Genomic DNA, 16,350 nt, shown 5'->3' on the forward strand with positions numbered 1-16,350 from the left:
ATTGCAGGGGCCTTGGGGTCCCTTCCAACTCTATAATTCTATGGTTCTTTTAACTTCTTAATGCCTGTAAGGTACAATCCCATTGCGTGGAAAAAAAATTCTGACACCCATAAAAGAGTACAAGTGAACAGAGAGGAAAATTAAAGGTTAAAAAATTAAACAATTTATATTTTTGCTAATGTACAAAAAGTGCAGTGCTCAGGCCAGAACCCTCACAACACTTTCAGCATTTAAGTATTGATCCCAACTGCCAGAGTTGGCATTTGTGTAGATATATGCACAAAACCACAAATACAACAGAAAGTTTTAATGATGATAATGTATAATATTTTACAGCAATGCTGGAGATGTTTAACCAGGAAAGGGAAGAAGAAGAGGTTGTAAGAGAAACTGAATTTGATATTTGTGCAACAGTATGCAGCGGACAAAAGGCACACTAATTTTTCTGTTTTTACCACTAAGTATGGGAACCTGCACAAAGCCTATCACAAAATTCCAACAGAGTTCAAAGTATGTAAGGATTAAGCATCAAATACAGAATGTCTCGCTTTCCCTGAATATTAAGTACAGAAACATATAAGAGTCCATCCCACAGAAAAACAACGAAAGAATAGAAAAATAAATTTGTCCAAGGAGCCCAATGTTGACCTACAGCTGTGGGGTAAACAGATTTTTAAAACTTGAGTACAAATTATGTTGGTTTGCAGACAATGAAAAATGAAGCAGTAATCCTCTGCACATTTAAGTAAGAATAAAAGAAAAACCTCTGAAGACAGTAAGACTTTCTTACAAGTAAATATACTTAGATTCACACTACATGAGTATCTCTTGTATTGATGAGGACAATATGAAAGTTAGTTCTCTATCCCATTCAAAAATACTATTGTGGGGGAGTGAGTGTTTAGAGAACATTCAGGCAGTATTTGATATGAAAAGGTAATTTAAGGGCAAAATGAAGCAAGGCGCTACAGATAGTAACTGAGAATAAAGGATAACTGAGTATAAAGCAGTGAAGGTGAACAGAACAGGCAGCCGGTCACGTACAAAGAGGGAAAGGTACGGGCCAGAAAACAAATGTACATATCTGGTGCCTGTTAATCTAAATTCCAGGTATGTTAATCTGTAACCACAAGAAGTGGTGCTTTAGAGACTAACTAGTTTATTACAATATTTGTTTTCGTTGGAGCTCAAATGCAGCACAGGATAACCTAAGATAAAAACTAAAGCTAATATGAATACAAAACACACCCTTTGTTATTGGTGCACCAAGTCTATATGAAAATAAGGCAATGCATGTGACATTCTAACTTTTGGTAATGCATAACTACAAGGAAAGGGAAGGTGTTATTTTTATAGTAAGTCAATAATTCATAATCCTGAAAAATATAAAGTTGCTAATTAATTTCATTCTATGATTCTGTTTCCTTATCCCCTTGCAACTAAAAGTGAATGGATGGACACACACATTGCATGCATCCAATGAAAGCTGATGAGAACCCCTGCTCTCTCCCTGAATTTGTGCAGGGAGTATCCCTGTATTTGTCCCTTAAGTTTGCTCCAGTACCCATTCACCTGTCCTGATTGTAGTGCAAGTTTAACTGGCTACATCTGGCCAAGTAGGATTTTACCACCACTACCCAAACTTCACTGGCTGTAGTTTTTTGTTTTGCCTACTAAGTCTACACTGTTAGGTCAAGGGAGGAGGAGTTAATGTTAAGTGTGATGCCACTGGATAGGTTAAGATGTCCAGGTGTAGGCACAACTGTTTGATACTGTTCTTTTTAACTCATTTCATGACCTACTCCCATGGCACCTTCTGGTATTGCAGACACCATACTGCCGATTCACATCTCTACCTACTGTGCCCTAAAATACCTAAAAGACAATGCCATGAGAAGAGTATGAAGCATATTATATTCTTTTCATATGTTTTGATGTGTTTAGATTGTTTGCAATCCACCTTGAGTACTAATGGTTGGTATAAATGTTTAAACCCCCACCCCCACCCCACACTACAAGTACTCAAAGCAATGTGGAAAAAACTAATCTACAATAAATTATGTGCATGGGAGTGGCTTTCATATGACAGATTCAGAGTGTGGCAACTGGGGACAGGTCAGTATGTGCACTTTTACGGGAAGTCATGAGACAAAACTGGCGCAGTTAGGAAAGATGGAAATACCCCTTCTATTTTCAAGTTTCTTACTTTAATGCCCTTCTTTGTTCTCCTGAAGAGACTATGTAAACTACTGAATAGCAGCACTGAAGCTAAATTATGTGGGACAAGTTCCCAGAGGACAGGCTGCTCCTGTGTAGAAATGTTTCAGTGGTATGAGAATGGCACTTCTTTTGCAACTTTGCTTGCAGACAGAATGCTACACTGAATGTGTGAAATGGGAGACAAATGACCTGACCTCTGAGATTGATTCTAGGGATTGATACTTGCACACCTGAGCTTAAATTAAACCCTGAAATTGTTTGTTTTTCCTTCCTTCTGTTTTGCTAGCTGTGCAAGTGAACTCAGCCAGATATATATAGCTGAAGGAAAGGGTTTTTTTTCATAGTGGGGACTGACCTCTAAGATAGGTTATTACATTCTTGCACAATCCTATAATGTATCAGTGACAGGAAAATGTGCAAGTGGAAAAGAATAAAATACCAATTCAAAGTGAATGGACATATAAAACACTTAATTTAAATTAATTAAAAGTGCATGAACATAGTGCAGAAGTTCTTCCAAGTCCTGACAATGAACATGATTTAAAGCATTGAGCCATAAGAGCCAACTATAGAAGGGCCACTATACTCAGCAGATAAACTGCATGCAGATTTGCGGCCTCTTCTTAAAACAATCACAGCCAAGAGGGTTCCAAACTTTTCCTTTCAGTTTTTTAGCTTAAGAATTTTTATATTTCTGAATCCCTAGATTTTATAGCTCTAGCTTCTGCCAGAAATTTTATTTCTAAAAGCAATGTACAGAACACCTAAAGTAGCAAAACTGATTTCCTCACCGGACAGGCACCACCCTTTGCTTCTTTAGAGTACAAATCTAACTAAGCATGCTTACTCGGGAGTAAATTCTAATGAGCCCAAAGTGGCTTACTCCCATGAATTTTCTCCCCCCACGTGAGTAGTAGTAAGAACTGCAAAGGGGCTTGGCGGCACCCAAAAGACCAACAAATGTATTGCAGATCACGCCATAGGAAGTTCGTCAAGCTTTCAGGGTGCCACAAGACTCTCGGCTGCAGGTGGTCGCAGCCTCGACGTCCGAGCGCCAATAAACCACGCCACTCTCCTCCTCTGCCCTCACGAGACCCCACTGATCAAGGCTCCCCCAGCACGTAAACGAAGGCGACGCCGGAAGAACCGCCTTCCCTTTGAGTCCCCCGGCTATGACGTCAGAGCGAAGGCGGTTGCCATGGGAAGCCTGGAATTCGCACCTGACGGCTGTCGTGAAAAGTTGGGGGGGGGCAGTGCTCGGAGAGTAAGGGAGGAGAGAGGAGGAGGAGGAGGAGTAACGCGGTGCTGCGGAGCGAGAAGCCCTAAGCCAGCCCTGCCTACCTCGCCACAGCCGCCGCCAACCCTCCCTTCACCAACCCCGCGCGCCCGAGAGCTTCGAGTGCGCCGGCCGCACCCGCCCCTTCGGAGCCTCGGGGCGCCGCCGCCGCCGCTTGCTATGTAGGCTGCGCTGACCGGGGGCGCGGATCCGGAGGCCGCAGCGCACCTCAGCTTTCGCCGGGGGGTCCGGCGGCGTCGACTGTACGGGGAGGGCGTCGGCGAGGACAACAGCGCGGCTGCCCGCCCCGGGGGCCCCGCAGGCGGGATGTTCTCCAAGAAGCCTCACGGCGATGTGCGGAAATCCACGCAGAAGGTGCTGGACACCCGCAAGGACCCGCTCACCCGCCTCAAGCACTTGCGCGTCGTTATCGGTGAGGAAGGGGAGGCGGGGGCCCCGAGGCCCTGCTAGCTGCTATGGGTCTGGAGGGGGGCGGGGAGGGGGGGACCTTGGTTGCAAGGAAAGAGGCCGGGTTGGAGAAGCCCTTGCTGGGCTGGTGCCCGAGCGAGGGGGGAGGCCGTCCCGAGAGCTTTCTCCTCCTCCTCCTCTCCCCTCCCTGCCTTATCTTTGCTAGAGGTGGGTGGGAAAGAGAGGCTGGACGGTGCTTGGGGTGCTTTGAGCTTGGGGAGCAGCTGCGCTTTTGGCGAGAGGTGAGGAGAAGCTCCATCCCAACTCTTTTGTTGGCATGACAACCCGGACACTGATGGCACTGTGGGAAATGACAGGCGAGGAATACCTGGAGAGTGATGAAAATATCCACCAGCTGCCTGTTTTTACACACGCCCATGCTATTTACACACACACACACACACACACACACACACCCATGCCTGACTTGCCTTGCATATATTAAGATGAGGCAACCTGCTTTGCACCCTGTGTTGCGATAATGTTTTGGGGGTTGTTGACTGCTGGATAAATATGCTGCTTTCATAGGTGCAATTGGGATGGTTGTCAGCCCTGTGCTTTGAGTTTGTGTTTGGGCATGTCTAGAATGTCTTAACTTTGTGGAATCTGGTGTAGGGTTTCTTGTCTTCTTATGCTTACTGCCCAGAGTAGTACTTACTTCAGGCTGTGCAGTCTCTGAGAACACAAAGCTGAAAGTTAGGGACACAAATTGTTCTATCTATGCAGTTTGGGATTTTGTCTTCAGCTCAAGAGTGTATTCAGGCAAATCTGCCCCAGGAAGCTTCCTGCTTTTCTACTAGTGCATTCCAGCCTAAGACTATGAAAAGTTGCAGGAAGTGAACATTTGGATGGGCTCTGATACGGAGATTCATTACTTGTTTCTATTTGTGGTCCATTTTGATGAAAATATGTATTGAGATTGCTGTCTTTGGTGACATTAAAATAAACATAACATATTATAGAGTTCTAGTATTGTGGTGTGGGAAGGGGCAGCATAAATTAGCTAATCTTAATTAACTAATCCCTGAGGCAGGAACTCAGATACTTGTTTTGACTGTGTAAGCCCAAGGGTTTGATAGCATTGGATCTGACTGCTTTTTTTCTACAAACTTGTTACTCACTCATGCTTGATTGAAGTGCATTATTCCACATGTTTTCATGATGAGTTTTCATTCTGTTGGTTTTGCAGGTGTCAGCTTATTTAAGATGAGTACTTTATGACAAGTGTATGATAAAATGCAGAATCAAAAATGTTTCAAATTACTTGAGTCTTCATCAGAGTTGCAGTCCTATGCATGTTTACTCAAACCTAAGTCACACTTTAACCATTGGGCCTTACTCCCAGGAAAATGAGAGTTGGATTGTATCCTGAAGCTTTCATATGCAAGCCTGTATATCAGTTTACAATTAACAGAATCAGCAGCTGGCGATACACAAGCGCGCGCGCGCGCACACACACACACACGTGTGTGTGTGTGTGTGTGTGTGTGTGTTAGGGTATCTAATGGAGAGAACCCTGCTAGTATTCAGTATTGTAATTTATGCATTTATTATTATTTTCATTCTATACCTCTCTATATAGATTTTAAAAAAAGCTCAAAGTGGTTTGCAACACATTAGAACATCATATAAAACAATCCAGAATCATCATCTTCTTTGGTGATCACTTGTAGCTATAAGATTGTCTTCCATGAACACGGTCTTAACAGTGAGTCGGTAAGTGACTGTGGAGGCCAATTCTGGATCCATATGTCCTTCCACAGTGGGGACATAGGTTTCTGGGCAGGAGTTGATCACAGTCAGGGTTTGCCAAACATGCCTTCTTCTTAACTTGTTTCTCCTTTTCACTCTGAGTTTGTGCTTCTTCAAAGTCCATGACACTTTGGTAAAGGCTGTTTTCCAGTTGGAGCGCTTGCAGGCCAGTGTTTCCTAGTCATTAGTGTTTATGTTACATTTTTAAGGATTTGCCTTGAGAACATCTTTAAATCTCTTTTGTTGTCCACTGGTATTTCGCTTTCCATTCTTGAGTTGGGAATAGAGTAGTTGCTTTGGAAGACAATAATCAGGCATCCGAACAACATGACCAGTCCAACAAAGTTGATGTCGAAGAATCATTGCTTTGACACTAGTGACCTTTACTTCTTCCAGTATGCTGACATTAGTTCACCTGTCTTCCCAAGTGATGTGTAAAATTTTTTTGAAACACCATTGATTGAATATTTCAAAGAGTTGTAGATGGCGTTTATAAGTGGTCCATGTTTCACAAGTGTAAAGTTTGTAGTACAATAGCTTTGTAAACAAGCATTTTGGTTTCTCTGCAAATGTCCTGGCCCTCAACACTCTGTGATTCAGTAGGGAGACTCACACAGCTCAGGCGATGCTATCTGCTCTTGTTGAAACATAACTGCCCAGGTAGGAAAAGTGATCAGTGCTTTCCAACATTACACCATTAAGTTGGATTTGTGGTGCTGTAGAGGGGTCGTTTTGTGCTTGTTGGTGCAGCATTTTGGTTTTTTGGATATTGAGCGATAGGCCAAGTTTTCCATAAGCTGCTGCAAAGATATTTAGGATGATTTGGAGGTCATCCTCTGAGATATAAAAGATGTTGTGTAAGAGAATACACAATGACTTGTGTTGCATGCATCTTGAGATTATTATTTTTTTGTGGCTCTGTGAAAGAGATTGCACGAGTCATTGTGCTAGCACCTTTTTGAGACATTGTGGAACAGATCGTAGACTGCTTAGCACTACAAGAAGCACTTTGCTTTTTTGTGCTAAGTCAGGAAAAGCCCTTCTGCTCACAGAGCAGCATTGCTGGATCAAACCCACTGATTGTAGCTGCATTTCAAAGGATACCATAGAAATGACCTCTGTTTGCCCAGAAATACTTGTTTGCATGATTCCAGTTACAGATGGGTAGCCGTGTTGGTCTGCCATAGTCGAAATAAAAAAATTCCTTCCTGTAGCACCTTAAAGACCAACTAAGTTAGTTCTTGGTATAAGCTTTCGTGTGCATGCACACTTCTTCAGATACACTGAAACAGAAGTTACCAGATCCTTCTATATATTGCGAAGGTGGGGAGGGGTATTACTTAGAAGGGTGGTGGGAATCGGAGATTGGCAGATAGCTGAGATGAGCCTGCTGACGACTCTTAACGACTGTAATAGGTCTTACAGGAAAAGGCAAGGGGTGAGAAGGTGAGAAATGGCTTAGTCGTGTATAATGAGATAAGAATCCGATGTCTCTGTTCAGACCAGGTTTCTCCATTGTTTTAAGTTTGGTAATAAGTTGTAATTCAGCAGCTTCTCTTTCCAGTCTATTTCTGAAATTCCTTTGTAGTAAAACAGCTACTTTGAGATCTTGTATAGAATGTCCTGGGAGATTGAAGTGTTCTCCTACTGGTTTCTCTGTTTTGTGATTCTTGATGTCAGATTTATGTCCGTTTATTCTTTGGCGTAAGGTTTGGCCTGTTTGTCCAATATAGAGAGCTGAAGGACACTGTTGGCATTTGATGGCATACACAATGTTAGACGATGAGCAATTAAATAGTCCCGAGATGGTATGTGTGATGTTGTTGGGGCCAGTAATGGTGTTATCCGGGTGTATGTGGCAACAAAGTTGGCATCTGGGTTTATTGCAGGCTCTGGTGCCAGTGTCCGTGTTAAGTCTGGTTGTAGTATTATTGTGGGTTAGGAGTTGTTTAAGATTGGGTGGCTGTCTGTAGGCAATGAAAGGTCTTCCTCCCAGAGCTTGAGAAAGAGAACTGTCATTGTCCAGGAGAGGTTGTAGATCTCTGATGATGCGTTGAACTGTTTTAACTTGGGAGCTGTATGTGATGACTAGTGGAGTTCTGTTATTTTCTTTTTTGGGTCTGTCTTGCAGCAAGTTCTCTCTGGGTATCAATCTGGCTCTGTTGATCTGTTGTCTAACTTCATCTGCTGGGTATTTTAGTTCTGAGAAGGTTTGCTGTAGATCTCTTAGGTGAGAGTCTCTGTCTGTAGAATTGGAACAGATGCGGCTGTAACGTAGTGCCTGGCTATATACAATGGACTGTTTGGTATGTTTGGGATGGTAGCTAGAGGCATGTAGATATGTTTGTCGGTCAGTTGGTTTACGGTATAAGGTGGTGTCTATGCGTCCATCCTGTATTTTTATAGTAGTGTCCAAAAAATGTATTTCTTGCATAGATTGATTCATTGTAAGGTTGATTATGGGGTGAAAATCATTGAATTTCTGGTGAAAGGTGTTCAGGGTCTGTTGACCATGTGTCCAGATGATAAAAATATCGTCAATGTATCGTAGGTACAAGAGAGGTTTGAGTGGGTAGGAGTTTAGGAAACGTTGTTCTAAATCTGCCATGAAGATGTTGGCATACTGTGGGGCCATGCGGGTGCCCATTGCTGTGCCGCTGATCTGAAGGAACAGGTCATCACCGAATTTGAAGTTGTTGTGGGTAAGGACAAATTGGCAGAGTTTGGTGGCAAGGTCCGCTGTGGTTTTATCTGAAATGGTGTTCCTTATAGCTTGTAAACCATCGTTGTGTGGGATGTGTAAACCGTTGTGTGGGATGTGTAAACCGTTGTGTGGGATGTGTAAACAAGCTATAAGGAACACCATTTCAGATAAAACCACAGCGGACCTTGCCACCAAACTCTGCCAATTTGTCCTTACCCACAACAACTTCAAATTCGGTGATGACCTGTTCCTTCAGATCAGCGGCACAGCAATGGGCACCCGCATGGCCCCACAGTATGCCAACATCTTCATGGCAGATTTAGAACAACGTTTCCTAAACTCCTACCCACTCAAACCTCTCTTGTACCTACGATACATTGACGATATTTTTATCATCTGGACACATGGTCAACAGACCCTGAACACCTTTCACCAGAAATTCAATGATTTTCACCCCACAATCAACCTTACAATGAATCAATCTATGCAAGAAATACATTTTTTGGACACTACTATAAAAATACAGGATGGACGCATAGACACCACCTTATACCGTAAACCAACTGACCGACAAACATATCTACATGCCTCTAGCTACCATCCCAAACATACCAAACAGTCCATTGTATATAGCCAGGCACTACGTTACAGCCGCATCTGTTCCAATTCTACAGACAGAGACTCTCACCTAAGAGATCTACAGCAAACCTTCTCAGAACTAAAATACCCAGCAGATGAAGTTAGACAACAGATCAACAGAGCCAGACTGATACCCAGAGAGAACTTGCTGCAAGACAGACCCAAAAAAGAAAATAACAGAACTCCACTAGTCATCACATACAGCTCCCAAGTTAAAACAGTTCAACGCATCATCAGAGATCTACAACCTCTCCTGGACAATGACAGTTCTCTTTCTCAAGCTCTGGGAGGAAGACCTTTCATTGCCTACAGACAGCCACCCAATCTTAAACAACTCCTAACCCACAATAATACTACAACCAGACTTAACACGGACACTGGCACCAGAGCCTGCAATAAACCCAGATGCCAACTTTGCTGCCACATACACCCGGATAACACCATTACTGGCCCCAACAACATCACACATACCATCTCGGGACTATTTAATTGCTCATCGTCTAACATTGTGTATGCCATCAAATGCCAACAGTGTCCTTCAGCTCTCTATATTGGACAAACAGGCCAAACCTTACGCCAAAGAATAAACGGACATAAATCTGACATCAAGAATCACAAAACAGAGAAACCAGTAGGAGAACACTTCAATCTCCCAGGACATTCTATACAAGATCTCAAAGTAGCTGTTTTACTACAAAGGAATTTCAGAAATAGACTGGAAAGAGAAGCTGCTGAATTACAACTTATTACCAAACTTAAAACAATGGAGAAACCTGGTCTGAACAGAGACATCGGATTCTTATCTCATTATACATGACTAAGCCATTTCTCACCTTCTCACCCCTTGCCTTTTCCTGTAAGACCTATTACAGTCGTTAAGAGTCGTCAGCAGGCTCATCTCAGCTATCTGCCAATCTCCGATTCCCACCACCCTTCTAAGTAATACCCCTCCCCACCTTCTCAATATATAGAAGGATCTGGTAACTTCTGTTTCAGTGTATCTGAAGAAGTGTGCATGCACACGAAAGCTTATACCAAGAACTAACTTAGTTGGTCTTTAAGGTGCTACAGGAAGGAATTTGTTTGCATGATATATTTTAAAGCAGTTTCTGTCCTACTCTTTGGATAAAACCTTTCAGCCCAGCAAGCACAATAGGCCTAGATGCCACTTGATAAGTTGCCTTTAAAGTAGGAAATATTAAAAGCAGTTTCTGATGCAGTTCTTGAGTAGGAGAGAAGCACATCCTTAAAGGTGTTCTCTGGATCACAGCCTATCTAAATATTTTGTGGTACCAGAGTGCTATAGTGGATGGAGTGTTTTATTTGAAAGTGTGGGGTTATATAAAAAAAGATCCAGCCTAACTCAGTTATTTGAACTCTTTAGCGACACTATCCCTAAGGCTTTGAATGGGTTACAGGGTTAGAAACATACAATCAATTTTCCATTTTTTTAAAATCAAGATTTTAAAAAGCCACCTCTTAATCTCATTCTCAGTTAGAGGCTTAACACTGGCTACCAAAAGCAGGAGGCTTTTGACACAGGCTTGGATTTTAACAAGACTCTGAAGGAACAGTGTTACTTTATTGTGAAACCTCCAATGAGAACATTTCTCTTTGCCCACAACAATGATCATGTTTCATTTTATGCATAGTGATCAGATCAATTGAAAGTTACACTTCTCAGAAGAGTAAGTTTGTAAAGATGTTTCCGGTAGTTACATTGTCTACTATTTTGAAACTCATATGGATGTTAACTGTGCATTGTATTACAGTGGTACCTCGGGTTACATATGCTTCAGGTTACATACGCTTCAGGTTACAGACTCCACTAACCTAGAAATAGTGCTTCAGGTTAAGAACGTTGCTTCAGGATAAGAACAGAAATCGTGCTCCTGCGGTGCGGCAGCAGCAGGAGGCCCCATTAGCTAAAGTGGTGCTTCAGGTTAAGAACAGTTTCAGGTTAAGTATGGACCTCCGGAATGAATTAAGTACTTAATCCGAGGTACCACTGTATTCCTGATGGAAGAACTGTGTGCTTAAAGCAAAATTATTTTAAATTTATTTATTGTACAGAAATTCATTGTTTCATGAATGAAACATCAAGTACTTTTTGTCACATTTGCATTGCAAAGCATTTGCCATTTACTATTTTGAAATACATATTGTCTATGAAATATATATTGTGTATTCAGGTAGTACCACACCTGTTACTTTTAATTCTGATTTTATTTGTGGCTTTCAGGAAGTCTGTACATTCCTAGCTTTTGAAATTGGATCCACAGTATCAGAAGTTTAATTTGGAGGTGATAAGTTGATCTATGGTTTAAACAGAGACTTCTCTGAAAAGTGGCAATAGGGACTCCTGACCCTTTCTGTCAGTGTTTTGAAAAGTTGCTCATTGCAGTGTTAAAATATATGACCAGTCCTATAGAAGACTGTGAGTCTTCTGAAAAATGTTGAACTGGCATTAGTTTGGCTACAGAGTCAAAGTCTGGCATACTACAATGTCAGGGAACTGCCATCGGAAGGAAGGGAAGTGAAAGGGCTCACACAGGTTGGGAGAGACTCAGCAGCTGAAGAGGGAACCAGTAGGGGGAGAGGAGCTGGGCTGAGGGAAAGGGAGCTGGAGGGATGGCTCAGAGACACTTCCAGCGAAAACAGTGGGGAGGTTTCAGGACCTCCTGTAGGGACACCCACTCCTCGCCGGAAACTGTCACGCAGAGAGTCCAGAAGACGTGTTTCCGTTAAGGAGCTTTTATGTTGGAAGCGATTCCGAAAGCAACCACTGTCGGAATCTGCCAGCGACTGACGGAGCCATGTTTAAGGGGCTCCGTTACAGACAGAGGTTTGCAAACTTGACCAAACTCTGAGGGACTAGGATTTTACACACAAGCAGCTCATCGTCCCATCACAGCATTCCGACAGTCTTCGTGAGCAGCTTGTGCAGGAGAAGGCATCATGAGCAACCCAGCCGGAACCGGAGAAGCAGGAGCTGGAGCGGGTCCAAGCCTGGAAGAAAGGTACCGGGTGTTGGAGGTCCAGCTAGCGCTGCAGACGGCGAGGCTTGAGGAGAGGAGGGCTCAGGATGCAGACAAAAAGGGGAAAGACACCCAGCTCGTCAGAAAGGTACCAGGATTGGTGCAGAAGTTTGGGGGGGAGCCCAAAGACTATCATGGCTTTCGGACAGAGATGCAATATGCCCTCAATCTGCAGTTTGATGAATTCCCTGACGAGGAATCAAGAGTGGCTTTCGTGATTGGGCATCTTGAAAAGGGGGCGAGAGACTGGGTTAGACCCCTGATGGCAGCGAATAGTGACGTCCTAAAGGACACGATGAAGTTCTTTCGCGCCATGGATCTGATGTTTTCCAGCGATATTGAACAGGGAGTGGTCCGCAGACAGTTAATGGCTTGCAAACAGGGGAGCCGATCTGTCCGTGAGTACTGGACTGAATTCACCATGTTGATCCATAAATTGGGGTGGGATCTATCGGCGGAACCCATTCAAATGCTTTTTGAAGAAGGGCTTTCTTCGGCTGTGAAAGACGAACTTTCCCGGGCGCCCAGGGCGGAGTCTATGGACCAGCTGACCAAATCAGCGCTGACCATAGGAGCGCGCCAGGAGGCGAGAGCATTGGAGAGGCGGGAAGGGAAGGGGGAACGTTGGAAGGAGTTCCGCATTCCAGACATTCCAGAGCCAACTTTCCCGCCGGCAGAGCCGATGGAAATCGGAACAGCGCGCGCGCGCGCAGTTTCAAAGCCCAGTGAGGGGGGAAAGAAGGAGGGAAAAGGCGCCCGGAAATGCTATCTCTGCCAACAGCCAGGTCACTTTGCCAGAGTCTGCCCCCAGAGGAAGGAATGGCAAGGGATGGTAGGAGCTGTGGAGGGAAGAGAGGAAGAAATACCGAAGCAAGTAAAAGCCAACGCCTGGCTGCCACCGTCGGGGCACAGCAGTCAGGCCAAAGAGCAGTGAAAGTGCCCACGCCAGAACCTCCTAAACCCGCCCTAGTGATAGAAGTGGCGCTAGAGCTGCCAAACGGACACCCTCTAAAGATAAAGGCGCTGTTGGACTCAGGCAGCTCCTGCAATTTCATGAGCAAAGAGTTTGCAGCTGAACACCAGATACAGACGATCCCTTTAAGCAACCCCCTGCAGGTGACCACGATCGATGGCAGGGAGCTGTTGGGAGGAGAAGTCAGCTTGCAGACCGTCCCAATGATAATGAAGGTGGCAAGGCACACCGAACTGATAGCGTTTAATGTGGCCACCTTGGGAGGAGCTCCCATTATATTGGGGATGAGCTGGCTAGCGTTACATGATCCGCTGGTGGGCTGGCATCAGAGAGTGGTTTCTTTTGGTTCAGCACATTGCTTAGAACACTGCAAAGAGGGAAAGGGTTTGGCAGGGGCCCAAGCCACCCTAGCAGGGACTGAAGTAACGGAGAACGTGAAGGTACCACGACAATACGCAGATCTCCGCGACGTCTTCAGCGAAAGGGAAGCTGACCAATTACCCCCGCATAGACCCTTTGACTGTCAAATCAATTTACTCCCTGGGGCACAGCTCCCTGTAGGCAAGCTGTACGCCATGTCAGACAGAGAGATGCAGGAGCTAAGAGAGTTCATTGACAAGAACCTGAAGAGAGGGTTCATCAGAGAGTCCAGGGCGGTGGGGGGCAGCCCAGTGTTTTTTGTGGATAAAAAAAACACGAACAAGCCGAGGCTTGTGTGTGACTTCAGGGCCTTAAATGCAGTGTCAGAACCAGTGGCTTTCCCTATGCCCAGGATTGACGACATTTTGACAAGGGTCAGGAAGGGAAAGATTTTTACTAAACTGGACCTAAGGGGGGCGTACAACCTGATACGAATAAGGAAGGGGGATGAATGGAAAACCACCATGTTCACCCCTTTGGGGGCATTTGAATATTTAGTTATGCCCTTCGGCCTACAAGGAGGCTCCGCGTGCTTTCAATCGTTTATGAACCACGTCCTGGGGCCTTTGCTTTACAAGAATTGTGTGGCCTTCTTAGACGACGTGTTGGTGTATTCTGAGAATGAGGAGCAGCATGTGAGAGACGTCAGAGAAGTGTTGAGCAGGCTGCAAGCCAACCAGCTGTGGGTGAAACTGGAGAAGTGTCAGTTTCATACCAAGGAGGTGGAATTCCTGGGGTATCGCCTGTCAGACAAGGGATTGGCCATGGATCCCGGCAAGGTCCAGGCGGTGCTGGAATGGAAAACACCCAAAACAAGGAAGGATGTGCAGAGGTTCCTAGGATTTGGGAACTTCTATCGTAAGTTCATCCGAAACTTTGCCCACCTGACGGCGCCCATTACGGACTGTCTCAGCAGTAAGAAGAAGTTCGTTTGGACTGAGGAGGCGGAGCGAGCATTTGAGGAACTAAAAAGGGCCTTCGCCTCGGAACAACAACTCCTGCATGTGGATTTACAAAAACCGATGAGAGTGGAAACTGACGCATCAGACAGAGCGATTGGGGCGGTGCTTCTGCAGCCAGGGAAGGAGGAGTCAGAGTGGAGACCGTGTGCCTTTTTTTCGCGAAAGCTGAACAAATCCGAGAGGAACTACACGGTGTATGACCGAGAACTACTAGCCATTCATGAGGCGTTCCGGAGATGGAGGCACCTGCTAATTGGCGCACAACATAAGGTGCAAGTGTGCACTGACCACAAGAACCTAGAGTATTGGAGGACGGCACGAGTGCTCAACCAACGGCAAGTGAGATGGGCCCAGGAGTTCTCCAAATTTAACTTTGAGATTTGTTACGTGCCAGGCCCAGAGAACATTAGGGCGGACGCTCTCTCACGCAAACCTGAATATTTGGAGGAGGAGGGAGCACCCGAAGAGAGACATGTCATTCCAGAGGACCGCTGGGTGTGTGGGGCGGCATTGGTGGGACAAAGAGAACTGGTAGAGGAAACAGAGAATGATGAATACGCCCAGAATAAGCTCAGAGGTCTTAGGGGTGAGGGAGAGGAACCAGGGGGTTTCGAGGAAAGAAATGGAGCTTTGTATTACAAAGGGGCACTGTATATCCCTGAAGGAGACTTAAGGGGGAGGGTACTCAAGCAGTTGCACGACAGCCCCACGGCGGGGCATTTTGGACAACACAAAACCATGTGGTTGGTCACCAGGGAATTTTGGTGGCCTAAGGTGAGGGAAGATGTACGGGAGTATGTAAGAGGGTGTGAGCAATGCCAGCGAGCCAAAGGGGAGAGGCGGGCACCGGCGGGGCTATTAGAACCCTTACCAACCCCAGAACGACCTTGGGAGGCAGTGTCGATAGATTTTATGACTGATCTGCCGAAGTCCAAGGGGAAAACAGCCATCATGGTGGTGGTAGACCTACTAACAAAGATGTGCCACTTTGTAGCCTGCTCGCATGCAGTCACGGCGGAAGAGACAGCGAAGTTATTTGTAGAACACATTTTTAGGTTGCACGGGGTGCCATTGAGGGTGGTCTCAGACCGAGGAAAACAATTTACTTCCAGGTTCTGGAGGAAGCTCATGAGCTTACTGCAGGTGGAGGTCAACTTTTCGACTGCCCGGCACCCTGAAACCAACGGGCAGGCGGAAAGAGCAAACGGGGTCCTCCAGCAATACCTGAGGTGTTATGTCAATGACAGAGAGAATGACTGGGTAGAAAAGTTGGCGCTGGCGGAATTTGCCTACAACAATGCCGAGAATGTGTCCACAGGGATGAGCCCCTTCTTGGCTAATTATGGGTGTCATCCCAGGGCTTTCCCAGGGGGAGAAGGGGAGAGATGGGGTGTCCCGGCAGCCGAGCATTTTGTAGAAGAAATGGAAGCAATCCATCGTCAGCTCCAACTCAACTTAGAAAGGGCGAAGGAAGAATACAAGAGGCAGGCAGACAAGAACCGAAGGGAAGGTGAAACCATAAGGGTGGGAGATAGGGTGTGGCTGTCAACCCAAGGGTTGCCGTTCAAAGGAGGTTGTAAGAAATTAAGACCCAGGAGATTGGGTCCCTTTGAGGTCATTCAACAGGTCAACCCAGTGGCTTTCAGGCTCCGGTTACCCAACCACATGAAACTGCACCCAGTATTTCACAGGTCGTTACTGTCACCGTATGAGGGGGGACGAGAAGGGATGGCCACTCGGGGACCGGTCATAGAAGAAAGGGAATGCAGCAGCCATGTGGCAGAAATCCTCGACGCCAGATGGAAGGGGGATCAGGTGGAGTATTTGGTAGCGTGGGAAGGAGAACCGGAGTCAGAAAACACTTGGGTAATGGCAGAAGATATCAATGACGAGGTATT

At 45.4% G+C, this 16,350-nt stretch overlaps 1 protein-coding gene across 12 annotated transcripts in view; it reads left to right on the top strand.

The window, feature by feature from the left end:
- The first annotated feature begins 3,462 nt into the window (after positions 1-3,462).
- Positions 3,463-16,350, top strand: part of RALGAPA1 (Ral GTPase activating protein catalytic subunit alpha 1) — a 146,328-nt gene continuing 133,440 nt past the window's right edge. For 4 of the 12 annotated variants that reach the window (XM_080977225.1, XM_080977224.1, XM_080977228.1 and 1 more), the window contains exon 1: positions 3,464-3,929. In XM_080977225.1, coding sequence (XP_080833351.1) covers positions 3,824-3,929 — 106 coding nt within the window. In that variant the 5' untranslated portion in view covers positions 3,464-3,823. Of the gene's footprint in view, positions 3,930-16,350 lie in introns of all 12 variants that reach the window. The other 8 variants (XM_080977220.1, XM_080977227.1, XM_080977222.1 and 5 more) reach the window with 6 other exon arrangements.

This window comes from Podarcis pityusensis, assembly GCF_964106645.2.
Source record: "Podarcis pityusensis genome assembly, chromosome: 1".
NCBI lineage: Eukaryota > Metazoa > Chordata > Lepidosauria > Squamata > Lacertidae > Podarcis > Podarcis pityusensis.